The sequence below is a fragment of the Pithys albifrons genome, chromosome Z (assembly GCF_047495875.1).
Source record: "Pithys albifrons albifrons isolate INPA30051 chromosome Z, PitAlb_v1, whole genome shotgun sequence".
NCBI lineage: Eukaryota > Metazoa > Chordata > Aves > Passeriformes > Thamnophilidae > Pithys > Pithys albifrons.
Genome location: NC_092497.1, coordinates 12,783,007 through 12,809,777, shown reverse-complemented (window position 1 = coordinate 12,809,777; position 26,771 = coordinate 12,783,007). Strand labels below are relative to the sequence as shown.

At 38.5% G+C, this 26,771-nt stretch overlaps 1 protein-coding gene across 1 annotated transcript in view; it reads right to left on the bottom strand.

Annotated features, from left to right (window-relative positions):
* Positions 1–1,794: 1,794 nt before the first annotated feature.
* Positions 1,795–26,771, bottom strand: part of SLC1A3 (solute carrier family 1 member 3) — a 70,211-nt gene continuing 45,234 nt past the window's right edge. The window contains exons 4-10 of the mRNA XM_071580804.1: positions 21,062–21,266; positions 19,645–19,687; positions 11,183–11,478; positions 9,521–9,754; positions 7,046–7,240; positions 5,520–5,654; positions 1,795–4,322 (exon numbers count right to left, since the gene is read on the bottom strand). Coding sequence (XP_071436905.1) covers positions 4,118–4,322; positions 5,520–5,654; positions 7,046–7,240; positions 9,521–9,754; positions 11,183–11,478; positions 19,645–19,687; positions 21,062–21,266 — 1,313 coding nt within the window. The 3' untranslated portion in view covers positions 1,795–4,117. The remainder of the gene's footprint in view (positions 4,323–5,519; positions 5,655–7,045; positions 7,241–9,520; positions 9,755–11,182; positions 11,479–19,644; positions 19,688–21,061; positions 21,267–26,771) is intronic.

Below are 26,771 nucleotides of genomic sequence, written 5' to 3'. Positions count from 1 at the left end.
CTATCAGTTTGTCTCAGATTTTTTATCCTGGACTGGGAAAGGGTTGATCACACTAGAACTGTTACCACAACTAGGACACTGCTGTTCACAGTAGAAGCAAGATATACTCTTCTGTATCATTCTAACTCTATTTTAAAAAGCAAAGCTTAGTTGAAATGAAGTGCCTTGAATTTCTTGTCATTTGTGCCTGCACTAGAACACAAATGTCTCTTGTGCGAATCCAGTCCTTCAGAAGGGAACACAGAAATTCCTTCCTGTGCCAGTAGTTGATTTTCCACATGCATGACCACTTTGCTTTATACTGGCCACACACTGTTACAGAGACATGAATGAATGGCAAGGCTGTTTTGTACCCCAACTTCCAAATGAACACACCGCTGAAAAACTATGGGATACCAGAGATCTTTATTTTCCATGGGGGCATAGAGCAAGCAAGGCCACTGTGCCAGTAATTTCTCCAAGTGAGAAGCTGGAGCATTCCAGAGAAGAGCAAGAGAGCTAGGGAAGGTCTAGAAAGTAAGTCACAGGAAGAGCAGCTGAGGGAGCTGGGTGTGTTTAGCCTGGAGAAAAGGAGGCTCAGGGGAGACCTTATCACTCTCTACAGCTACCTGACAGGAGGCTGTAGCCAGCTGAGGGTCACCCTCTTCGCCCTGGTAACATGTTACAGGACAACAGGAAGTGGCCTCAGGCTCTTCCAGGGGAGGTTCAAGTTCAACATCAGGAGGCATTTCTTAATGGAAAGGGTTGTCAAGCATTGGAATGGGTTGGCCAGGGGGGTGTTGGGAGTCATCATCCCTGCAGGTGTTCAAGAAAAGATGACATGGCACTGAGTGCCATGGCCTAGTTGACAAGGTGGTGATAACTCAAAGGCAGGACTTGACGATCTTGGAGGTTTTTTCCAACTGAAATGGTTTTGTGATATACAAACCCTCTTTCTTTAACACTTCCCATAATGGTAATAGTTTTAGAAACACAAAGATACTTACCTATATGGACTGAATTCACATGTAGATAACTAGAAAAAAAATGAGGAAAAATTATACACATGTGCTTTGGAAGACCATGTCTTCTCTGTTTGATTTTGTTTGTTTTTTAACAAAACTGTTTGCATTATTTGTTATTTACTTAAAACACCACAGACAAATCCAGAGAGGCCACTGTTCAGTGCTTTGCTGGTGTGTGTTCAAGAAGGCAGGACTTCTCCCTGCTGTCTCCATTTGCTCCAACCAATACAACTTTCAAGATGCAAGTGATCCAGCTTGTGTCTTTTATATCTTCCCAGTACTTCTGATGAGACATTCACTTTCATTAGAAAGTAACTTCCAGCTGAAGTTACTGCCAAATGAACCCTGACAGCATCACAAATCACTTCCATGAGAGAAACTGGATTGCTGAAGATGGCTGTAACATTACAAAGCTGTAATGGAAGTTTGGAACATCTAATTGTGCATCCAAAATCAACTGACCACCTTGCAGTGGCTGAATCACTGAAAACTTACGCTCACTTTTTCTTCGTATTTTGCAGGTATGTGTATGTGGTGAATTTGAATGAACTTCAGTAGGATAAACACTGGCTCTTTTAATTCTAAGTGATCCTCCCTACTACCATTTACTTCTTTGTTTTTGGTGACCAATCTGTATGCAGGTATTTGAAGTTACGAAGCTCTGCTATCTCAAAGACCTGATGGATAAAATGGCTTGAAATTCCTGAAATCCTATACTATCAGCCCTGGGTGTGTGTGAAGCTTCTATTGCAGAGCCTTTGAAAGAAATTCTAAATCACAGTAAGAGCAGTAATGTAAAACTATTTTTATTGAAAATACATCTACAAAGTAATGTTTCTCAATCCACTCTGGGTGCATACCAATGCAAAACCAGTGAGGGATGGTGAAGGGAATCTTTCTATAATACCTGATTTCCATAAGAAACAAAGTTAGTATAAAAAAATCACATTCTTTGTGACACAATTCAGTTTTCTCAGCTGATGTCATAGAAAGACAGCCTTTTACATTGTCTTTGCAATGTATTTCCAAACAAAATCTTAAAAAATTTAAACTGTTATGCCATAAATTCTACAGTTAATGTTTATACACACATTCTGAATACAGTATCTATACAAAAATAACTCTAATTATATATCAGAAAATGCCTGTCTGTATCCTAAATTTGCATTCTGTTAGCAAAAAAAAAAAAAAAAGAACAACCCATATTTTCATTCAGTCAGAGATTCATTTGGAGCTTGCTTGGTTTGACTGCTCAATACTCTGTATGTAACCCTGCTCACTTCATTCACTAGAGAGTTCTTGACGTATTGTTCAGTAACTGGAGAAGATGAACAGGAGTTTTCAGTCCTAATTAAACAGTTTTGCCCGGGAAAAAAACTTGCCTTCAACCAGCATGCTGATATTTTCACTAGTTATTCACACTCCATATTACAGAATTTTAGTGACAGAAGGAACATATTGAATGTTTTCCAAATGGCTGCTGGGACAATGCAAGGGAATCCTTCATTTCTGTCACCAGAATTGCTTTGGTAATGGGAGGGAGAAAGAAGACAACTGGATATTTTAATAGAACAGATCACTGAACGCTATTGTGCCTGTTCATTAATATTTTTCTTTCTCTCAACTGTAACTGCATTATAGATGTTTCCAATTTAACTTCTCTAATGATGCAAGGCAAAAAAGAAAACATATATAATTTATATTTTTAGAAAAGGGCTTTGTAAGGGAATAATCTTGAAATGAACAAAAACCCCACAGGATTACAAGTGCATTTTTTCTCCCTTTTTTCAATATTTGCTTATCTATTCCCTGAAAGAAACCTACAATATTAATTTTAAAATAATTTCTAATTAAATGTCAACATTTATTGTAGTATTTACTATTTGGCAGGTTTTTTTCCTAGTAAAATGTATAAAAGCACCCATTAGTTTTACTTTCTAAAGGGTTTTTTCCCTTTCTTGGATGCTACTGATGAATGCACTAGGAATTCAAATTTCACATTGAGAGAGGGAGCCTTCTTCTCCAGATGCAAAAATGTAAATCCAGTTAACAGCTCTGTAATTTGTTAATGGAATGATCAAGAATTTGGGATGTTTCCAATCAGAAAACCTCATGCTGGTCTCAGGAATTCAGATTTAGAATCTATTCTGTTCAGGATCTTAGCATCTCACCCTTCTGCACCTCCTACAGGAGGGTGGCATTGCCTCCTTGTTACTGCTCATTAAGTAGCTCATTAGCATATCCAGAGCATGCTATTCTTTTTTCCAAACAGAGATAAGACACATTTTCTGTCCCAGAACAGGGCCTTGCCCCTACAAACACTTACATGTAAGATTGTTCAGCTGGGTTGTGATGTTGAAATTAAAGGAGCAAATCCAGACTGGAAGTACATACATGCACATGTAATGTTTGGGAGTCAGTGGAAGCCAGCTAAGCTAAATTTTCATAAAGATCAACTGAATCTAACGTGAAAAACTGCCTATATAAAATGACTTTCTCAGAAATATTTCAACTCAGCTGTTAAAAGTGCTGATTTGGGGGTACTTTTTTTCCTTATTTATATATCTTCCCCCTTTTTATCCCCTCAATTAATCTCCTGCTTTTTTATTGTCCTGCTAGTATTTGAAGAATAATACAACACTAGAGAAAAAAAAATCAAATAAAAAAGCAAAAGTCCTGTTAATTTACTTAGCTGGATGTAGTTATCAAGTTAGAAGTATTGATTGTGTGTTTAAAGATGTTAGGGATTTTGCAACAGGTATTTAAAAAAATAAAAATAATTTTCAGGCTCTGTTATCTGTTTTTACTTTCCAGTTCACAAAAACAAAACCAAAAAAGTTCACAGGACTGAGTAACATATACACAATCTCTTTTTTTATCCCCAGTTAGCATATGTCTAGCAGGACCACTGTTGTTGCCTGTTAATTTTTTTTTAAGTGGGAAGCCAACATATACCATGATCACTGCTAGTTTGGAACACATTTTCATTAACTCTTTCCAGTGCGAACATAAAGGAAGAAAACAACAGATGAACTCGATGAATTCAAGATATACATGGCCAGAAAATCAGTGTTTTGCCACACTTGTAGTGTTGAACTCACGCTTTCTCTAGCCTACATCTTGGTTTCACTGTCTAGTGGTTTCTCATTCTCATTTTCTTGGGAGATCAGTTGGTATGGTTTTGTCATTTCATTCTCCTCTATCACAGCATTACCCATTTCAGAATCCCTATTCTTCAGCTCATGCCGTGATAAATGTTCAACAATTCCTGCTCCAATGGAGTCTCCCAAGACATTTGTAGTGGTACGGAGACGATCCCTAGGGCAGAAGTAGTGAGTTAGTCTTGATTTCATTGCCTGTTCAGGGAAGTATGCAGACTAGCTGTGCAAACCTATTTTATGTATATTCACTTATCTGAACTGTTAATGCCATGCTTTCTTCTACAGACATTACCACATGTACTGCAAGGTGGAGTCACAAAATATGTTACTACTCTTAGCAACTTCACAACAAGAAAAAGCTGTGTGATGAGGACAGCACCGGGAGCACATGGCTTCTTGGAGGCAATTTTGAGACTCTGGTTGTTTTGGTTTGTATGTCCTGAACATGTTAAGCCAATGAGAATCTATCTTGCTAGGATCATTTGTCTCCTGACCATAAACTATGGTAATTTAGGGTGAGATTATGCTGAAGTGACTCAAATTAAACTACAATAATTCAGCCCTCTCAGAGTGCTCTGCACAGCCAATGTAGGTGGCAGCTTCATGAGGAAGGGACTGGCACTGTTAGCAGATAAGCTTCCACCTACATCAGGCTGTGGGCATGTGGTTAGGTAACCATCTGAAGGCACTGTGTTCTGATAACAACATGGGCAACTTCTTGCAGGGATCACTTGACAAGACAGAAGGGTAAAAGCTCCTGGAAATGATGCATAGTAGGTGTTAGGTGAAACAGAGGTTGGAGGAAACCTTCATTTGATTTAGTTCCTGGACCTAAGGGTATATATACACCTACAGGTGTCTGTCAGTCTTCTACAGATAGAGGAATGGAAAAATTTGGGGTAATACTTTCTGGTGTCTGGATAAAAGAGTTACACAACTATTTTTTGTTTCTGTGTCCACAGGGCAGACATAGCAAGAACCCTCCCTAGATTAGAGACAGCAGGGCTGCAGTTCATTGGGTGGACCTGATTGATGCAAAGGTTTTAATTGCCATCCTACAAAAAATAGAAGACTGAAGCAATTCTTTGCTATTTAATTGCAACTTGTCTGTTAGTACCCTAATATTACCAGTTTCTAAGTAACCATTTTTGCATGCAAAAGGACTCACCATTAAGCAACACCCTTTACCATTTGCACTAATAAAATACTGCAATAGCAAGAAATTGTGATTCTTTTTAACATTTGTCTCCAATTGCCTTCCATAGCAAAAAGATTGCAGTACAGCCAGAATGCCCCTGCCTATTTCACTTCTGAATATGGCTTAAACCCTTAATGACTCCATAAAAATACTTACAAGAACCAGTCCACCGCAATGATAAGGGTGATGTCATCTGTAGGCAACCCTACTGATGTCAGCACAATGACCATGGTGACCAGTCCAGCTTGAGGAATGCCTGCAGCCCCAATACTGGCAGCTGTGGCAGTAATGCTGTGCAGAGAGATGGCAAGAGCAATTAATTGACTTCCATAATAAATTCAGCTTATCATCTGGCAAACTTTAAAGCCAGATATGAAGCAAGAAGGCATTTGCTCAACAGTAAATAAAGATGAGCCCAGTCCCTTATTTGAACACCTCATAGCTGCAGGGGAGTGTGACTTTTGATCCAAAGTGTTTACACTAGACCTTTATCTAGAAATAGTGGAATATGATTTTGTCAGGTGCTAAATCCCCTACTAGATGCCAAGGGCCAGACAAAAGCATTAAAGCCACATGTTCCCACCCACTGTAAAGACTCACTCCACAAGCTCAAACATGTTAAAAGAAAAGCTGAGGAGGCGATTGTGTCCTGGCAGATCTAATGCAAGAACTTTTATTCTTTGTCCATCTCACTGTAACCTCATGACAGGTGAAGTCTCTGTTCGCCAGCAGTTGGCATTGTGCCATCTGGAAATAGAAAGCTGCCAGAAATCTTGAATCACAGTGACTTAGTAGAAATATGCCTGTTGGCACCTGGTTTAGGAAGAATCTGTTTTGTCAAGTGGTTTGCCAGGGAACAGCTCTAGTACTAATGAACCTGAAACTATTGCCTTGCAGTGTGAAGGTAGAGTTTTGCCTTAAGTTCATGAATATAGAAATAAGTCAGTGGGTTTTATGGAGGAAAGTGCTATAACTGAACTTTCATCTTTCCTATGTGGTAAATACCTATCTCTTCGTCTTACAGTGTCCATCTCTCCCCTTGCTGACATTTCTTTCTTCTGCACATGTGCTCACCACCCTTTTGTCTTCTATTGTGAAGAAAATAATGAAATCACTTCAGATCAGTTATCATTGAGTGCTAATTAGTGGGTTATTTGCTCTTCTATTTCAAACAAGAACACTTGAAAACATACCTTCTCCATTTCTGTCAGCTGATGTAATAAAAGACATTACTGCTCCTTACACAGCTTGCCCTGGCTTGTATCCTGAGACCACCAGAACTAGGGAAGCACTTCCTCTCCCAGCTTTAACACTGTGATGCTTTCGTGCTATAGCTTTGTATATGCACTATGAATTACCCATTACTGGTTGTAAGTATATAGCTCCCAACAGCTGCATGAGTTCTTTAGAAAGAAAAACTTAAAACTACATAAGAAACTGTTTTTGTTGACTTTAACAAGTGCAATGACAGGCGTCGTGTTACAATTTTTGAAGGTTCACCTAGAGGAGAATATATACTGTGGGCCCTTTACTGTGCAAAAGACGTAAATAATTACAGATATTCAGGTACTGTAGCAGTTCTTGCTTTTAGCTCTAGACGCTTTTGGTTAATCCCACATAAACCAGCAAGGAGTCATCACGAAGACGGTTTTATCAGATGTAAGTAATAATGGCCTCCATACCTGATTGTGATAATCTGACCAAAGTTCAGCTCAAAGTTGTTAACCTGTGCAATGAAAATTGCAGCCAAAGCCTCATATAAAGCAGTTCCATCCATATTAATTGTAGCACCAACTGGGAGTACAAATCTTGTGACTCGTTTGTCCACTCCATTTATTTCTTCTAGACACTTGAAAGTAATAGGTAGTGTTGCAGAACTGAAAAAAAAAATAAGGAAGGTAATTTGTCTTGTAAATTATGTAAAGAGAGAAAGAAAAGACTGTCACACATTATGATGACAACAAATGCCTTCATCTGTTTGTGATCTACCTGATTTTTTTTTTAAATGCAAAGGCAGGATTTAAGCACTGAATTTAAATGCAAAATCTGAATTTACAGTGGAGGTTCTCCTAATGCTTTTAGGAACTTTTTCCGATGGTTATTTACTGTCATTCTCTATGTAGTCCCTTGTCTGAAGGTGTCTTCTGCTAGGCAGAGGAATCTATTTAAAAAATCCCACCTCTCTTTCTAAGTCATAGAGTTGGGTTTGAATCATCCCTAAGTAGTTTGTTTGAAGTTACACAAGTTGAGCTATTAAATCTTTCAGTACAAAGCATTCTTTCTCTTATTTATTTGCTGACCCCTATGGAAGGGGCATTTTGACCAACGGTTGCATTGCTTTACCACTTACAGTTTAGCACCAGCAGGCAGCTGAGCACCACACCATACTTGTCTCCACACCCTGAGCTGGGCAGGCAAACAGGAAGGGAACAGTAAGGCAAGAAAACACTGGGGTTGAGTTTGAAAATGTTTAATAAGTGAAGGGTAAGTGGAAAAGGAGTGAAAAAAAACAAGTCCTGCATAGTCAACACTCGCCACTTCCCATGGGTAGAGCAAAGACCAGCAAGTTCCTCAGTAACAGCTGGCTACACTTCCTGAAACCCTCTCTTTTCCCCCTGCATTGCTGAGCATGATGTGTATGGCATGAGATGGCTGTTTTACTTAGTTTGGTTCATCTGCCTGGCTGTGTGCCCTCCCAGCCCATGGCACAGCCTCAATCTACTCACTGTGGGGGCAGAATGAGGGACAGAGAGAAGGTCCTGATGCTGTGCCAACACTGCTCAGCAATAGCTAGAACATCTTGTGAATGTGGTCATAACTCTGAAACATGGCACCACATGACCCACCATGAAGAAGTTAATGCTTGCCAAGCCAGGTCTGGTATTTCTACATCTGATCACAACAAAGTGAAGGGTTTTCCATGGCACAGCAATTCAGATTATTCTGCCTCAGTGAAATCATCATTGCTAACTGCTTAACAGACTTTAAAGTCTTTGAAAACTCTATCAATATTGATACAATACTGACAAAAACTAAAGAAGGGCTGTGAAAGACTGTGCTATAAAAATATCTCTGATGACAGTCATCTTGCGGTTGAATTTTGAACAGTTTTAAAATACACTTACAGTAGAATATGCTGTTTTGCATCAGTGAAGGTTCTTGCTAAGAATCTTGATCAGCTCCAGGTGAAATGTCTTACAAAAACTTGAACATATCCTCTTAACACTGTAACTGTTACCCACCAAAATTGTAGTTTCATTTTATTGTCTCTGAAATTATGATGACTGGCATGAATTTTATTTAATTTAAAAATAACTTTTAATCAATTTCTCTTGTAGGCTTTCCACTTTTAGGCATTCCACAGATTTGTAAGGACTGACATCAAAATGTCAAATGTGAAATTAGTAATTATCCCTCTCTCCCATTAATCTGCGGTCAGAATTTTTTAATCCTCAAAAGCTTTTCTGGTGATGCAAAACTAAATCAGATTCTACATTAATGGTCACAATTACTTCTCCTCCAGACCCTCAAAATAATCCCAAACACAAGGGACTTGAATTTATTACTACAGAACAGCTGCCTTAAAACACCTGTCTTTAAGAGGCACTTTTAAAATCTATTAAAATGGAAGGTGTTTTATAAAAGGCCATGTGGTAATGTTTCCTTTCATGATACATGCAAATGTTTCCAATTCACATGACTTATCTATGACTTCACCAGCAAAGAGCAAAAGTGGTATTTCTATTGTAGGTTCTATCCATCACTGGCTATCAGGATTTTGAGCATAGAATGTCAGCTGCCAGTAAGAATGCCCTCTAAACTTTCCTGTTTGCTGCTCCATTTTGCCATGCATATCCTTAACCAGCTGTATCCTTTATGAGCAAGCTTTTACAGGCTTCTTAATAATATCAAACACGAAAACTAGTCAGAGTCACAAGGTGTTCTGGCCATCCAGTCTGCATCACCAAACAGATTTATTTGATCTCTGTTGAAGGTTTCTTACAGAAAGCAGAGTTCAAGTCAATATTGGAGAGCAGTAAAACTGAAACACAGTGCCCATGTCAATACTGGAATACAGAGCTCACCAAACATTAGGCAAAATGGTTTCTCAAAACAGTAATACTATAAAAAATATGTCTTTAAAATACTTTTTTTACCTGGAAGATGTTCCCAAAGCTGTGACTAAAGCCTGGATTAAGCCTCCAATAAATACCCATGGGTTCTTGCGAGTGATCACAAAGTAGAGAAGAGGTAGGACAATGACAGCATGAATCAGCAGACCGATGATAACTGTCACAGTATACATGGCGAGCTGGCCCCCGATCACACCCATATCTTCCATCTCAACAATTTTTCCAGCAATCAAGAAGAGAATTCCAAGTGGAGCATACCTGCCATTATGAAATCAAATCACTATTACTGACCAATGTAGATCCACTCCCTCATCCATACTGTTTTGTGTTTACCTCTTCTACTCTTAACAGTTCAACCTGGATTAAACCACAGCAGTGAATGTTTCTGATGGGTTTCAGTGGAATTAAGATCTGATAAGGATTTCAAGACATACAGCATGTCTGTGTGAACGAAGGCTCATCCAACCTGGTTGTAGACTATGCCAGGCTCCCAGTACTACTCCAGTGCTGTTACCCATGTTGCTGGGGAAGGAATCCACACACAAGTCTGATAACCTCTGAAGATTTCAAGCTGCCTCTGGCCATTCTACATTTTATGCAGTGAAGACATCTGTATGGCAAAGGTTGGCTGCATTGTGGGACAGCAACAAAGGTGCTATGAACTGCTGTTTCCCATCAGGGAACATAGCTAGAGGTGAAGAAAGAGCTAGTGCTGAGCATAAAACTTTAACATAATTCGTCTGTAGTGGTAATTTTGGTACCACCTTATCTCTATAAACCTTCACTTGTATTCTCACACTAAGGTATCACAGAATAAAATCTATCCACCATATCAGAATTGCCCTTTAAGTCATCAGATCTGTGTAGAAATTTACCTAAAGTAGGAATTCTTGCCCTCTGCTTCCTAATTTTTAGCATGCTTGTAAAGGAGAAAAGATTTTTGCTTTCTATAAATCTGATCTGGCAGAACAGAATTTTAGTTACTGGAGAAAATATGCTTATTTTTAGTTTCGTATCTAGTACTGCAACCTGTATGTGTGCTCTTGAATAAGCTTTTGCAGTTGGGTTTTTTCCGTAGTAAAGAAGGCAGTAAGACAAAAATTCTCTTCATAATTAACTTTCTACCTGGCAAATAATGAATCTTCATTGTTGAAAAGATTTCATACCTTGAGGGAAAAGATATAAGTTTTATTACTTACACAATAGAGAAAGTAGGAAAACCACGTGCTGAGCAGTGCATCTGCGATGCAAGGCCGTACATGTGCACTGCACAGCCACAGGAACCAGATGTGTTGGAAACCGGCTAACAAGGCCTTGCTGTGTAGAAATAAGATTATCAGAGCGGTTTGCCAGTTTCCTTTAATGAAGTCTGATTAGGATATAAGGAAACTTCAAGAGCATACTGCTGTGATTACTGTCTTTATGAGGGCATAAGTGTAGCAACTTTTGCCACAGACCCTGATTTTTCCACTGTTGAAAGCAAAACCCACTGCAAAAGCTGGTACCTTTGGGCAGATACTGAGGTAGAGCATTGCAGTTCTCGAGTTGATGTGTGAAAAAAGCTACAAGGCAGATACAATCTTACAGCCCGACTTTCTGCCAGACAGACTTTTGCTACCCAATGCCTGATTGTGATGAAGAACATTGTTAGTAACTTAAAAAGGAGTTTATCAAAGAGTCACTTACCACATGATTAGAGCTACCAATCTCATGATAGCCTCGTTAAGGCTGTCAAAGAAGTCTTTCAATGCCTGACCTTGCTCCCTCATGCTTCCAATCACCAGGCCAAAGCTAATTGAGAAAACCACCAAGCCAAGGGCATTCACTCCGTTTACAGAACCTGGAACAGGAACTATTTCCTCTTTCATTTGGCTGAGGTTTGCCAATGCTTCTGACACATTGTTTATTATGGCAGTCACTGCGGATGTGTCATTGGACGGAGCAGGTACTTTAAACTTTCTCTTTTCATAGTTAGTTTTGAACTGTTAAAACAAGAATTAAAGACAGAATCTGTGAATCATAGTGAACAAAGGCTAAAATCACAAATTAAATTAACAATTACTACTGTAGGACTTTTTAATTCTTTGCATAACATTTCTAGGTAAAATATACTGTGAGGAAAACCTGCTTTTCCTGAAAGCAACAAAAATTCATGTGAACTTCAAGAGTTAAATCTTCACTTTTAGCTTCCAGAACTCATTTTTCTCACAAATATGTCAAAGATGCAGATTGATCCTGCTCTTGAGTTCTGTGGCAAAGTTATTGATTCTTAGTTTGCATTTTTATACATTGCTATTTTCTGAAGAACAAAATCCCAACTGTTAAATAAACAGGTCTTTTTTGGATAGCTAAGGTATTTTCACGTGCTCTGTAGTTTTTTTGTTTATCTTTTCAAATTATAAAAAAGTAGACTGAAGCTAACTTAAATAAACAAACCTATTTTTTCCTTTTTTTGTGGCAAAATCCATAGTTTACTTTGCAGTACAACTCACCACTTTTCTTAATTAAGGAAAGTATTCTACTTTAAACGGTTCCATTATGGAACAGACAAATCAATTCAAAAATCTCAATACAGTCCTAAATGTCTGCTTTGAAAACCAGTCATTCACTCCCTAATATTTTTCCAAAGAGAAATGCACATCCTGAATACTTCTATCTAGGCTCGAAAAGCCCTGCAGATTCCCACTGAGGAATTAAAGTCCGGATTAAATTCTGTTGAACACAAAGAATGCTCAATATCACTAGTAAAATGTTTCTCATATGTCTCAAGACATTAATTATTCCATTAAAGTAGCAGAATTCTGATGTCAAAGTTATTTAGCAACTTTGCATTTTAATCCTCTGCAATTACTTACCATAGATAAATACTAAGAGCTGGTGTAGCATTAGTGATATCTGGAGACTGCTGCACACTCCAGAGGTATTGGAATGAAAAGAAGTACTTAGGACTAAGATGGGAAACCTGGATCGTGATCTTTCAACACTGATCTGGTTTAATGGCTTTTTCCACACTGGAATAGTTTTATGTATTGCTTCCACACATTGGATGTATCCCCCTGGAGGCTCTAGTCTTCTAGAATGCCAAAGAAAACTTGCTTACAAAAGATTTATGAAAAGTTTCTCAGTAGTATGTAGCAGAAGAGATTTCCATGAAGGTCAGATGTTCTTGGGTTTTGAATGAATTTTCCTTAAAACCTTGTAAGATTTGGGCTGTAGTTAAGAAATCAAGGGAGCTGTTTGAAAAGCTGACTACACAGAAAATCCCAGTTCCACTGCCCCACCCACCCTCATTCACCCTCTGGCAAACTCTTGTTTGGCCTCTTACGGAGCCAATCCTACCTTTTTGAATTGGCAGAAATGTTACTAAGCAAAAAAGTGGCTATTTTTTTGGGTAAAGGCTACGTAGGTGAATCAGCTCTCAGTGACTGATGAATGTCAGAGAGGGAAAAACCACTGAAACTAGAACTACACAGCCAGGGAAGGAGGGATGGATTGCCTCTTGAAATGACAGAAAGGTATTACGAGTGTAAATTGAAATATAATAGAAGTGCTCATGAGATCATTTTTTATTCAGTCTTGTCAGGAATGTTAAAATACTGCCTAGCACAATCTTTTTTTTTATTTTTGTCTACAGGTATAACAATTGTGTTACTTATGTATCTTCATTACTGTTTCTCAGTAGGAAAAAAAACTTAGGTGGGAATTCATTAATGTAAATGTCTGAAGGATGTAACTATGGTATATTTGCAGGCATATAGAATATAGATAAACAGAAAAACAAGTTGTCTGGGACAATAAAGGCTGGAATTACAGCCTAGTTTCCTGTGAAATTTCCTATTCATTTCCCACTCTTCCTGTCACATCACAAGTGTCGTGTTCCTGACTCCGTTACCCTCATTCCTGATCTCATTCCTGTCTGTTGGACTGGGTCAGAAGCACATGTGGGGCAGCTGTTCAGCACTGTTGTGTGTTGTTCCCTGTTCGGGGTCTGCCTGTTGAAACAGCCACGAGCCAAGTAATGAACTACTCCTCCTCCAGGGGAAGCACAGCCTCAATTTGCCTGAGGATTGTGCTCCTCAAGCCACATTAAGTAGGAATTGGCCATGGTGCTCAACAATTATGACAGGGGACTGAGAAAATATCTGGCTCTACAGGGAAGAAAGCACAAGCATGTGAAGTTTCATCCCTTCAAAACACAGGTTAGGAGTAATTTTAGGCTGCAATAAGCATACTCCTTCATTTTGTGCTCATTCTGGAATTCTGTCACAGCAACTGCATGCTTTTAATTCTTTATTAGTGAAGTCTCTTTAGGGGTATAATAAAGATTTTAGGACTTCACTTAGGAAAGTTCTTTGCCATTTCAGCTACTGGATTGGTACACAGAGATGCAGATCTTACCTGTTGACTCCCCTTACTCATTAGACTTAAGTATTCAGAAATATTAGTAAGGAAAATACTCTTTCTAGAAACCCTTCCAGAACAGTGGAGAAATTATTTACTTAGAGTGAGATTCAAAAAGGTAGTCTAAGCAACAGGAACCAAAGCAACTTTCTTTGTTCTGAATATCTACTTGAGCTGGTCTTTCTTTCATTATAGCTGAACGACTCAAGGATAACTCTGTGGATGTGTCTGTCTTCTTCTGCCCAAAGCTGTTTATCAAAAGTCACGAGAAGTTTCCTGGTGAAGTGAAAGAAATGAAGGAAAACCAAATACAGAAAATGCAAAGGAAGTATCTACTCCGGGAAAAAGCATAGGTTGAACTTTACTCTTACTACTGCTTTTTCAAATGACAATAAAGGCAAAACACAAGATTGCTTGGCCACCACAATGTATTTTCTGTGTGTGAAATGCTGAAAAGGCCAAGTTCTTATAGAAGTGACTGGGTAGGAAAGACCACCCTCAAGATGTTCGAAATGTTTGGAAATAGATGAGACAGTAACAGAGTCGACTATTACTGCTCTGCAGAGTAAGGGGTGGCAAAAGATGATTTTGTAAACTTTTATGGTGTTCCTGCTTTCATAGATCTCTCTCAGTGGGAATCAAAGTTATCAGCTGATCATGTAGCTCAAACTGACAGCTTAATATCACACTGTGATTCTGCTGATCCTTGCTCCTTTTCAACATTCAGAAATGGAAGAGAAATCAGACAAAATAAAACTGCTCAGAAGAATCTCAGAAGAGAGACTAGAGGTCCACACACCCATGATGTGTGATGGGCAAGATGACACCACTGAAGTCCTGTCCTTTCTGAGAACATGTGGGGCATTGTACCTCCAGGCAGACATATTTTTGGCTGGTAAGATTTTAGATGCAAAATACTCATAATTTTTCCTTAAGTTCATGTATAGAGAACAACTGAAGAGTAAGATAAATATTTAAATATGTTAATTCTAATACCTTTCTATGAACATCCTTATCTGCAAGTAAAATAGAAAAATACCACGTTTGTGGACTCTTTTTGCAAGACATGGTGGTGGTAATAACTAACTTTAAAATTAATTTTGATTAAGTAAACTCATTATGAAATTGACAATTTTTTAAAATTCCATAATATAATGAATTGGTTGTTTACATTTCAATTATTTTTTTGTTTTCACTAGTGATAAAAGATACCCACAGTATATTGAAGGACTTTTGAAGGAGCAACACTGCAGCATGGCAGTAGCACATTCAGGTGGATAACTTGCAGAGAAGGCAATTGCATAAGTAACTGCCCTGAAAACTTGTAATTCACTGTCATAATTTACTCTGAGATTACCATTGTCTGTGCTAAATCTGTACGATGATGCTACATTTAGTGAATTATGATTTTAAAAGCAACAAGTTTGCTTAAATGCAACCCTACAATATTAAAAGAAATTAAAAGAAGGCAGTAATATTTCATTTTCCTAATTGAGTTTTTTCTTTGCTTTCCATATGGGTATGTGTTGAAAGCATTCTAAATTTTCTGCAGAAGAGCTGATGACACAAGTCACAATGTATCTTAACTAGCCAAATTATGATGAGGAATAGACAGCATATATAAGTTAGTGTTCTGAATGTGTGATTAACACTTCTAATCCCCTTGATAAGAACTAGTTCAGGAGAGAGTATGTAATTAAAAATAGCTCAGAAGAAATTCTTTAAGCTTCAGATGGCATCAAATTCCACCTATTCACAACAGAATGACCCTCCCTAAATTGTTAGACTGATTCTGTTTCTCTTGATTTCCCAAGTTCACTCATGTTTCCTTTGTCTTTTAAAAGACCCCCCACAGCACAGAATGAAAGACTAGCAGTTAAGAATCAGTACCTGCTTATGAAGCAGAGTGCTTAGCACTGCTCAGCCCCAGGCCAGACAGCATGCTTGAATTCAGCAAAGAAAGAGAAATGAACACATAATGGCCAGAGCTGAAAAATATTTATCTAAGATTTCTTTAGGTATCCCTAAACTGGGAGTGAATGTAGGGGCATAGAGGAAATTTTGAACAAAGTAATGTAAGTGTGGAATATTTACCTGCAGTCAGTCTATTCAGACTCTCCTGTTACTGATAAAAATCACAAAAGCCTCATATGTTCAGTGCATAGTGAAGGTTGTAATGTATGTCGTATGGGAATGACAAGCATCAGTTTGGATTAATAATCTGCTGTTTAACAATCAGCCTGAGAAACCTGAGATTCTCAGTGAGTTCTTCACCTCAGTCTTAACTGTCTGGCACTCAGGCTCACCGTATCTCTTCACAGGTGGAATTTGGAGGAGCAAAGTCCCTCCTACTGTAAGCAGAGACAAGGTTTGGAATGACCTAATGAAACCGAATGGAAGTCTATGGGGCCTGACAACATGCACCCCCAGGGGCTGGGAGGAACTGGCTCATGTTGCCAAACTACCCTCCATCATATCTGAAAAATCATGGCAGTGAGGTGAAGTCCCCAGTGAATGGAAAAAGGGAAATGTGGCAGTGGATCTGCAGTATCAGAAACTGAAGAAATCTTCTAAGAAATGGGCTTGTGAAGAAGATGAAGAAGCTAGACCAAATGCCTTAAAACCAGAAGCTTTTACTGTAGTGTAAATATGGAGTCCTTGTTCTTTTTCCTTGAGTCACTGTCTTCTTCCCAAAATCCCCTGAGAAAAGCATTGTCTTACCAGTCAGGACTGCATGAAGTTGTCCTTGAAAAAGTTTAAGTTCTCTTATTGGCCTTTATTTTATCCTTTCCTATTAGTTGTTATCCCTGGTTTCTTATTGGTAGTAGCTAGAATCCCCCCAAAACCTTTAAATATCTCTCCTGATGTTAATAAAGCTCTCTCTTTCATTCCTCTCCTCTGCTCTTTGTGTAGCTCTTTTGAGGCACCTCAGAGGCCATGTGGCAGGGGACAAAAGGGGAGCACATCCCCTCCAGGTAACAGGCTAGCTCCTGGGAACTGGTACCCCTCAAATGTTGCAGGGAAACATCTTCTGGGAAAGAAAATGTGTGAAGGAGGAGAATGACAAGAAATAGGAAGGGGAGGCAGCTTCACCTCACAGACTTGTTAGAAGAGTAAAACCAAGAAAGGGAATTCAAAGGACCAAACAATTGAATAAGGAACAGTAGAAAATTTAGGAATATCTGTCCTAGATGTGTCCTAAGATCCCAGTCTTCCTTTGTGACTCTTCTTCTCCCAGCAACATTCCGTAAAAGTTTTCCCAGCTCCATCCAGAAGCCCTCCCCACTTTGGTTATGTCCTCCACAGAGTTCCATTTTATTTTGCACCTTGCAGTGTGTTTCAATACAAGTCTCCACCAGGAAAGAAACCTGCCTAAGGATGCTGTAAGACAGCATGTGCGCATGTTGTGGTAAAATTGTTGAGGTGTTCTTACAACTCCTAATTAAAGGTTTTTCCAGGACCTCAGCTTTAAGCAATGTAAAGTTAAAAACCTTACTAATTCCCACTTTAAATTCAGTAATGCTGATTTATCTTTTCTTTTGTATAAATACTTTTTGTTTATCTTATTCAGCATTGTTGTCACTTTGGTTTTGTACCTGAATAGTTTCCAGTTCAGTATTCTTTTTGCTTTATTATTGTGTGCTTTTCATAACTCCAACAACTCCTCCTTCCATTGTGTTGATTTTGCATGAATCTATGCATGAAAACCCTGAATATATTGAGTATTTCAAGTGGTCACATTCCTCCAGCTTTAGTTCCTGTCTGGGTGTTCCGCCACCTAATATATCCTAGAGCTGAATTAGAGAGAGGTCAATATTTTTTCTTATTTTTGTCTTTTTAATGACTTGCTATGTCAAAGGAGAAATTACTGTTAACTTCTTAGTGTTTCATATGCGAAGAGCTACAAAGAGATAACCAAACATGCCAATATCTGCAATAGCAGATTCACTTTGTTGCTGTTACTTTACACTCTTACAGTGTGCCAGGGACCCTTCTCATTTGTCAGATATCTCAATACAAAGTGCTTGGACTTTCTTGTCATCTCTTAATTTGCGTGCATCTCATGGCAATGTCATACACAGAAGTATCAGTTGAAGGATGCCCAGTCTTCCAGCAACTTTCACTGCTATCTCCACAAATTTTACAGTTCTTACAGTACTCAGTCCTCGCTCAACTATTTCACTCTCCTCATATTAAAAACTTCTCCTTAAAATCAGAAGTCCAAAGACATCTAATGCATTACTCTTCTTTGGCACTAAAAATCAAACCATAAAAGGCAAAACAAGAAACCACCACCACAAAAAAACAAAACAGAACAAAAAAACAAACTGAAAAAACAAGCAAAAAGCCAATCAACAAAAAAAAAAAAAAAACCAAGACAAAACAAAGGGGGGAAAAAAGGATTTCGGAAACCTGTGAGGTTTTTTTGTTTGTTGGGTTTTGGTTTTGAGGTTTTTTTAATATTCTTTAGTATAACCAGGATCAAGCTAATGACTTGTTATCTGCTTAAATCAATTCCCAAATATTTTTGAAACTGCAAGCTGAAAGACACTTTGATTGCTTTCAAGAACCCTAGACAAAAACTTTCCAGCTTGAGAGATTTATGAAAAATGTTTGCCACTAGATCTGTAATGCTATGCCCTAATTATTCATTATTTTGAGATAAAGATCGTATCATTCCTGTACTTTATTGCATTAAATTCTTTGCATTTTATTTCTAGTTTAGATATAAACTTTCAAATTTCCATACTGCTCTTCTGCATCACTGTACTGAGGCCATCAACATCCTGGCTGAAGACAGAGGAATAGCATTTATTAGTTTTGGACCTGGGTCTGGTTTGTCTTTAATCTTTAATCTAGAAATCTTTAATGCAGGAAGTCACTGCTTTTTATTAATTTCTGTTTATATAACTAAAGATAATGTTACAATTTCTTTTCAATTCTTCTGCAAGATGTAACTCAGCTGGACTTTGGAAAGTGTCTACTTCATCCTCTTCCTTCTTGACCCCCATTTCAGATTTTTTATTGCTACAGCAGTATCTGGTGAACAGTATCAGTTCAAGGTTGTCTGGGAGGACAATATGAAGCAATCAGATTATGGAAACACATGTTAAAGGTTTCACTGAATCTACAATGTCCTCCGTTTAAAAAAAACCAACAATGTAACTAGTTACTATTATTTCTCTACTGTAGAGCTAAGATTGAGGCTGGGATAATGATGGAGGATTAGGGCAAGCCACATAAAAAAAGCACTCCTATGCACTCCTATCATAGATGACAGGAAGTCCCTTCCTGTACTTTTGTTACTGATATCCACAAAATTTGTTCTTCTGTTTCAAACCAGTGCACGTTTCTCACGTGTTATTCTTGAACATCTTCCAGCCTTTCTACAGATGGTGCACATCTCAGTATCTCCCAGTTTAACATAACACTGTTTTTGGAAAGTGAATTCTGTATTGACTTCAGTGAACTCTACTGTAGACTTAAGAATCTGATATTTTGAAAAAACTGACTTTTTGATTTGCCAAGCCAGGTGCTCTTTTCTTCACTTATCATAGCAAGTGTTGTCTCAGTATGATTGAAAATGAAGCACAGATTTGATTGGTTAATTTGGGGTTTTTCTTTGACAGCACACATAAATTGTCTTTCTGCTCTAATTAAAGTATGTGATAATGATAGAACAAGTGCTACTACAATACAATTTCTTACTTTGTTATGCTTTATTTGGAAATAACAAAACATTTTACCTGTTTAAAGCAAGCTTCCACCAGATTTGGAGGGAACATATTTCTGTGAAAAAGAAACAAAATAACATGAGAAGTGATAATACTATGGTAATATCTTATAAGGGCACAGCTAATAAAAGAATTGACCAGCTAATTTTTATAGGACTCCTAAGACAAATATGTAATTTGTATAGCTTTGCATATAGCATTGGCCTGGTTAGATTTATCAGGACAAAATGCAGTACATTTGGACAGATCCTGGTAATTGGAATCTCTGTACCCAATACTGTATAGCAGGTCTGACTATGGAGGAGTATATTAGCTAAATTACCAAACGGACAAAGCTCTGTGGGACAGCGCTGATTTTTAATTTCATATTTATTAATGATTTATTAATGCAGATCAATAAATAGTTTAATACTACTGGGTGCATTTCTAGTTCTCAAACAATTTTTGCAGTCATGTAGCTTAGTTCTTCATGACATTCATTACTCTATTTAGTTGTGTGATTAAAAAATAAATATTTCTGAAGTTTGAGTATTCTATAATAAAAACGCATACACATATACTTACATATGTGTCTGTACATTTGTTGCAGATGGGGTTTGTTTCTTTGCTTTCCAGAATGGTGCATTTCTGAGAGAATTAAAGCAGCCTAACTGAATAAATCTTGAGGAATCTGAGCGCAAACCTCTTCATGGGTATTTCTGAAGTGCCCCTTCCTGGCAGCATGACTCTTGGAGGCCTTTCTCCATGCCTCTGGCTTCTCCAAGTGGGTTAGTGGAACACAAAATTTTGGTGTCTTAGCCTGTTGAAAAGCTCCTGAGTTCAAAACCTCAGCTTCCCTACTCCCTGAAATACATCTGTGACATACTAGCTCTGTAAGAGAGGTATTGCAGTGTCTCTGAGCAAGGAGAAACAAGATTTTATGCCTGTGCCCCTATATTTCAAGCATTTTACTTGCTTGTTCCTGGAATTTATTTCCCATTCATACAACTTAACAAGCTGAGTAGACACACCCAGACTGGTGGGTACAATTCAAAATTCAAATGAATAAATCAGGGTTTCAAGTGAAGTGAGAAAACTGTTGAAAGTTGGAAGTAAAGAAAAGGGAAGGAATTTGGTAATAAGAATTGTGCTATGGAAGGAGGAAAAAAGACCCATGCAGATAGACAAACAGAAACCTTTCTTTTGTGAGTGGAAAAAAGAATCTTTCTTTGAATATTAAAGGCAAATTTCGTCCCCTGCAACAGCTTGATTTGGAAATAAATACATTTTGTAGCACTGTAGGGGTTAGAGATATTGGTATCATACAGCTGAAAGAAATTTGGCAACTTCATACAGTCACTGTCTAAAATTTTCTATTTTTGTTCTCTGTGAATCTATATATTACTATCATTGCTATTGGTACAGAAAACGTGCAATATCATAGCCATACCTGATTAAATCAAGAAAGGCATCTGCTGCTGTCACTTGCACAATTTTCCCTTCTCTGTGCATGTTTTCTTTAGTACCTTTCCCAGGGTGGATGATGACCACAATGATTATACCAATCAGTACAGCAATGATCGTAGTGCTCATGTAGTAGACTACTGCTCGGACTCCCATCTTCCCTGATGCTTTACTATCCAGGGCAGCAATTCCTAGTAAATTTAAGCACAATGACATTCACCTGATACATTTGTGAGTAAAGAGTATAAACTAAGCAGGATGAAAATTATTTTGTGGGAAGAATTTTGATGACCAGTATATTTAGGGCTACCCAAGGCAAGCCTTCTGCAGTTCATACAGCTACTGTCTTTCCATCCCACCCTTAATGCTTGTTGTTATGTAATTATCTATTGTAAGAGTTACAGCTTTCTGTGCTCTTTCTCCTTCCAGTAGATGCAGTTTGTGTTCTCCTTAAAATGCCCCATTGCTCCTTCTCCTTAAAATTTCAGGTGGTTGGTGACTTCCCCACAATTCATTTGGGGGAGGCACCATCTGCCTCAAAGCACTTCCAATGCTACTTGTTGGAATCAAGCTTTCAAAGTGCAGGATGAACTAAGAGATCAGAAAAGGATCTCTTGGCTTTACCATCTCCTCCTACATGGAACTGCCTAATCCAAGCTTCTGTGGACTGCCCATACACACATGTAGATGCCATCCTTGAACATATAAAATACAATGAAAGTTGGCCACCTTCTGCTCTGGATGTCTGTCTCAGAGGATGAAGCATTTAAAATAAAGCAAGAGGACTGCAAGAATATAAATAATATGGAAATATAAAACTAGAATCATGGCCTGGCAAAACGAAAAGTTTTCTCAAATTGTTACAGATAAATCATATTTCTGTCTCTTGTCTCAAGGAACAAATACATGCTCCTGGAGTTACAGTGAGAGTACTCTGGTCACTCATATAACTTAGATCAAGGCTGTGTTCTAGGCTCTGATCAAATCTTCAAAGTATAGAACCAATCACATGCTTCATACTTACCCTTTCATTTCCGCTAGTATGTGCCTGCCCTTTTGGCAGAAACCATGACAGCCAGTAAGATCTGCACCCACAAAAGGAATCGCAAAGGAAGGTCACTAGGCTCACACCCCGAATTGCTTGGTTTGTGTGTGCCACTGGTGTGGAAGAACAAAGTGTTACTGGCACAGTAAGAAACTGAAAATGGAAATCCAGTATCTGAAGCATTTCTCTGCTCAGTTTTCCATCTGTAAAACTGGACAATAATGTTCATGCTAAGTTTATGCTTGCGTTTTGAAATTCTGAGAGGAAAACAGTAAATGTTAGCAAGTAATAACTAGTTTTATTATCTTTACAGACAGGAAGTAAGTCCTGTAGCCCTCTTGGTGGATGGAAGATCAGGGTGTTTTTCTGGAGTCCCCAAAATAATGTAAATTTAAAATAGTGCAAACATTATTAAGCAATGCAAAAATAAAATTAATAATTTTTTCGGAATTTCAGATCTGCTGCTGAATTGCACTATGTTTATCTTGGATAGCATTTATTGCAAATTTTATTATTAAAGTACTTCTGTGAAAATTAAAATTAAATATAATTTACAAAGTGAAAAATGAATGCTTGCATACTAGTCAATTTCATCCTTGTATATTTAATTACTTTTTTGTGTTCTTACTTGCTCTTTCTAAAGTAGCAACATTTATCTATATATTTTTTCATTTTAGCTAGAACCAATTTTAAACTCAGTTTAAACTCCTGAGCATGAAATGTTAATGTATACAGTTCGGTAGGAATGTTTGGAAATGCAGAGATGTTGCATCAGTCAGTTCCCAGTATCCTGCCCTTGACAGGGAGTAGATTCAGAACCAGAGGCAGAGCACTGTGAGTCTTAGAGGATTCACAGGTGTATGGGCCTGTGCTTTAACCTTGCCTGATCTTTTCTTTTTGTAGTTCACATCTGATACTAGGTTGAGTCTCCTATACTCCAAAAACCATTAGGAGTCAGTGTAGGGCATATCTTGCCAATAAAGATCGCTGTGTTGAAGGATTAGAGCTTGTGATCCTCTTTCTTTCTTGGACTGATTCTGGGGCTGAGTGGTGATCCATGTGCAAGCGTCGTGTCAGGGAGCAAGAGTCATGCTCTTGTGTTTGTAAGCTTCTTTCCAGCTTGGTTTCCTGTTGTGCACTGGCTGTGACTACATGGCTCCTTATTTTGGCTTTCTCAGCATCATTCCTGCTTTTTCTATCATATATAAATTATTTCTCAGCTTGAACACAGGGAACAGCAATTCTCTCCTCTGAGGCTGTAACTGCTCATGGCATGTATAGCAGAAAGCATTCAAAGCAGAGGGATGACAGGCCTAAGTATGAACAAAAGCTGTATGAGGAGGAAGCAAGCGCTCACGTCTGAGAGCCCTCACTGGGTGGCTGCTGGGCAGCCTTCACTCCCACTGCAGCTAATGGGAACTGAGGGAACTGCAAAACCTTCCAGCACACCAAAAAAAAATCTACAAAATATTTAAAAATCTATTTTTAAAACATGAGAAAATGAAGTGGGTTGTTTTCTTTGCATTTTAAGATGTTGACAAGATTTCTTAGAACTGAATAGGGCTCTGGAAGGCTCCCCAAAGCTTTCATGTCTCACAGAGCATTGTATCCTCAGTGTGTCTTTTCACAGGCAGCCAGCTAAACTCCCATTGTCCCGCGGGAGATGTATGTGCCCCTTTCATCCCGCTCGCTGCTCTCTCCTCCCCAAGCTGCTGGCTCCAGCACCTCTGCCTCCTCTCTTCCTCTCCCCTCCCCTTCCCCAGGGGGCCTGGGAAACTCTGCTGTGCCACCGGTCCCCACAGACAGGGATGCCTTGAAGTTGTCAAGGCGATCTGGAGCAGAGCCCCTGTAATTTCTCCCAGCGTGTGCGCTCACACAACATGAATGGGAATGATTTTTTAAGTGTCGATGGGGAGGGAGACAGGCAGGGGGGCAGGAAGAGAAGAAAAAAGGGGGCAGGCGTAACTCTGCAAAACTGCAAACAAACGGAAGCCCTTATCCTTGTCCTCTGCCTTTACCTACTCTTTCCCTCTCCTGAGACATAACACTGTGGATGAAATAAAGACATGACAAGGAGTTCTCCAGGGTGTCAGAACACAAAGCAAGCACTACTTTGTACTCTAACAAAGATGTTAGTCAGAGAAGAAATTAGAAATTAAAGTCTTTTAGGATGTAGGAAAGGCAAGGAGAAAATAAGTCTGTAATCGTAAGAGGAGAAAGGATGCAGGGAAAAGGAGAAAAAAAATCTAGTTAAGCAATGTTAAAAATTCTGAATTTTTAATCTGGTAGTTCTGATTGTTCACCTGAGTTGATCACGGTTCTGCAACTTGGCATCAACTAATAATTCTATGAACCTTCATGAATATCTACTATACTAAATATACTATGACTAATTTTGTGTCAGTTGTATTTGTGTATATTGATTCAGGGACCCCTCAAAGGATTTTATCCCCTCTTCATAAAATCATATGGTCTTTACTAATTTTTAAAACTAAAGCCAAAACTACCACATCTGTACTAACTCTACATTTTATATTAATTTTGGATTTTAGCTTGTACCTTAGTCTGTCAGTTATCTTAACCATGCATAGCTTTAGAAAAAGGAGAATTTAACCCTGTAAGCTGTAAGATGAACTTTAAGAAATTAACCAAAACCTTGTTTAGATTAAAGTCTAAGCTGTAAGAAATAAATCAGAAAACCTGTCTAGGTTGAGGCTTGAAGCTGTAACATTGTTTATTTAAAAGGAAATACAGGGTTGCAGAGGTAGGAGCAGCCCATTAGATCTGTTAGTATCCTGCTTAATTTTGGGGAGGGGTTATCTATTCTAACTAAGTATATAAACCTGGAAACACAAAAGTCTCGTTGAACACGTCTTTTGGTAGAATTATCCCCCATGTTCCCAGCGCTGAATAAAAGGAAGAGTTTTGTTTTATTCTATTGGATTTGACCGTTTCTTAACTCCATATTGTACTTGCAATTCTGTATTACACATCTTATACATAATTCCTAATATACAGAATTCACCAGTATAAAATTGCTTCTTTTGTTTTTAACTTTATTGACACTGGATGCATGCTGCACATAATCTGTGTGTGATCTTGGACTGCGCCAGGCCACACTGACACAGAGGGATGGTACTGTACTCCTCAGAAAGATCAAAGATAAAATATACTGAGCAGGTTTTCTTAACTCTTAGGCCAATAATAGCTTTGAATAGGCTCGCAGAAGAATAAATTCAAAGGAATTGTTTTAAAAGCCAAAATGTAGAACCCATGCTAAGTGTTAGAAGTTCAGAATACTCTCACTTTAATTAGCACAATTGCATCAACTTGTTTTTCTCAGAACAGTGTCCGCAAGTCAGGAACTATTTCAGTCTCAGATTTGAGCTTATGGGTGATTGTTTGTTTTTAATAAAGGAGTATACATATCTACACAATTAGGTAGAATATGCATATTTACTACAACAGTAACTGGTCAGCAGCTGGTGTGACTGAGGCTCAGTTCCTGTGTGTAAGGTCCTACTCAGCAAAGCATTCTTGAGCTTACATTTGGCCACAATGTCAATCACTAACTAACATGGTTTGACAAATGAGGGCCCCTAACTGTCAGTTTTTAAATAGGATCTTTTTTCTTATACACTGAAGTAAATAGTATCCCACTGAAAAAATGGAAAAGTAGCAAGATCCATTTTCTTTTGCTTGTCCTAGAAACACAGTCCCTACTTTGGACTGATCCTAGTACCTGCCAAGACTTTCTTTCTCAGAGCAAACAAGACTGTCACTGGGAGAAAGTTGTGCATGTGTCACATGTATGCATGTGTGTAATTTCAGTTTGAAAACCGTTAATATGCATAGTGACTGCTATTTGTATTGAAAGTTCCTGTTTCCGAAATAGTTTTGCTGCCCATTAAAAACTTTTGGAAAAACTAAGTGCTTATGTGTTTGCTTTCCTGACTAAAATTCTTGTGTTTGTAACTGAACATAACATTTTTTCCCACAATGACTTTGAAATTTGGTTTCTTTAAAATACAGAATAGTTCAGTTGGAATTTGCCTACAAAGGCCATCTAGTCCAACTGCCTGTTTGATTCAGGGCTGATCAAAAATTAAAGTTATTCATAGAATCATAGAATAGAATCATAGAATCGATTGGGTTGGAAAAGACCTCCAAGAACATCGAGTCCAACCCTTGGTCCAACTCTAGTCCATTTACTAGATCATGGCACCCAGCGCCACGTCCAATCTGTGTTTAAAAATCTCTAGGGATGGTTGAATCCACCACCTCTCTGGGCAGCCCATTCCAATGCCTCATTACTCTCTCTGGAAAGAATTTTTTTCTGATATCCAACTTAAATTTCCCCTGGCAGAGCTTAAGCCTGTGCCCCCTTGTTCTATTGCTGAGTGCCTGGGAGAAGAGACCAGCACCCACCTGGCTATAACTTCCCTTCAGGTAGTTATAGACAGTGATGAGGTCACCTCTGAGCCTTCTCTTCTCCAGGCTAAACAACCCCAGCTCCCTCAGCCTCTCCCCATAGGGCTTGTGCTCCAGTCCCTTCACCAGCCTTGTTGCTCTTCTCTGGACCCGCTCCAGCACCTCAATATCCTTTCTGTACTGAGGGGCCCAGAACTGAACACAGTACTCAAGGTGTGGC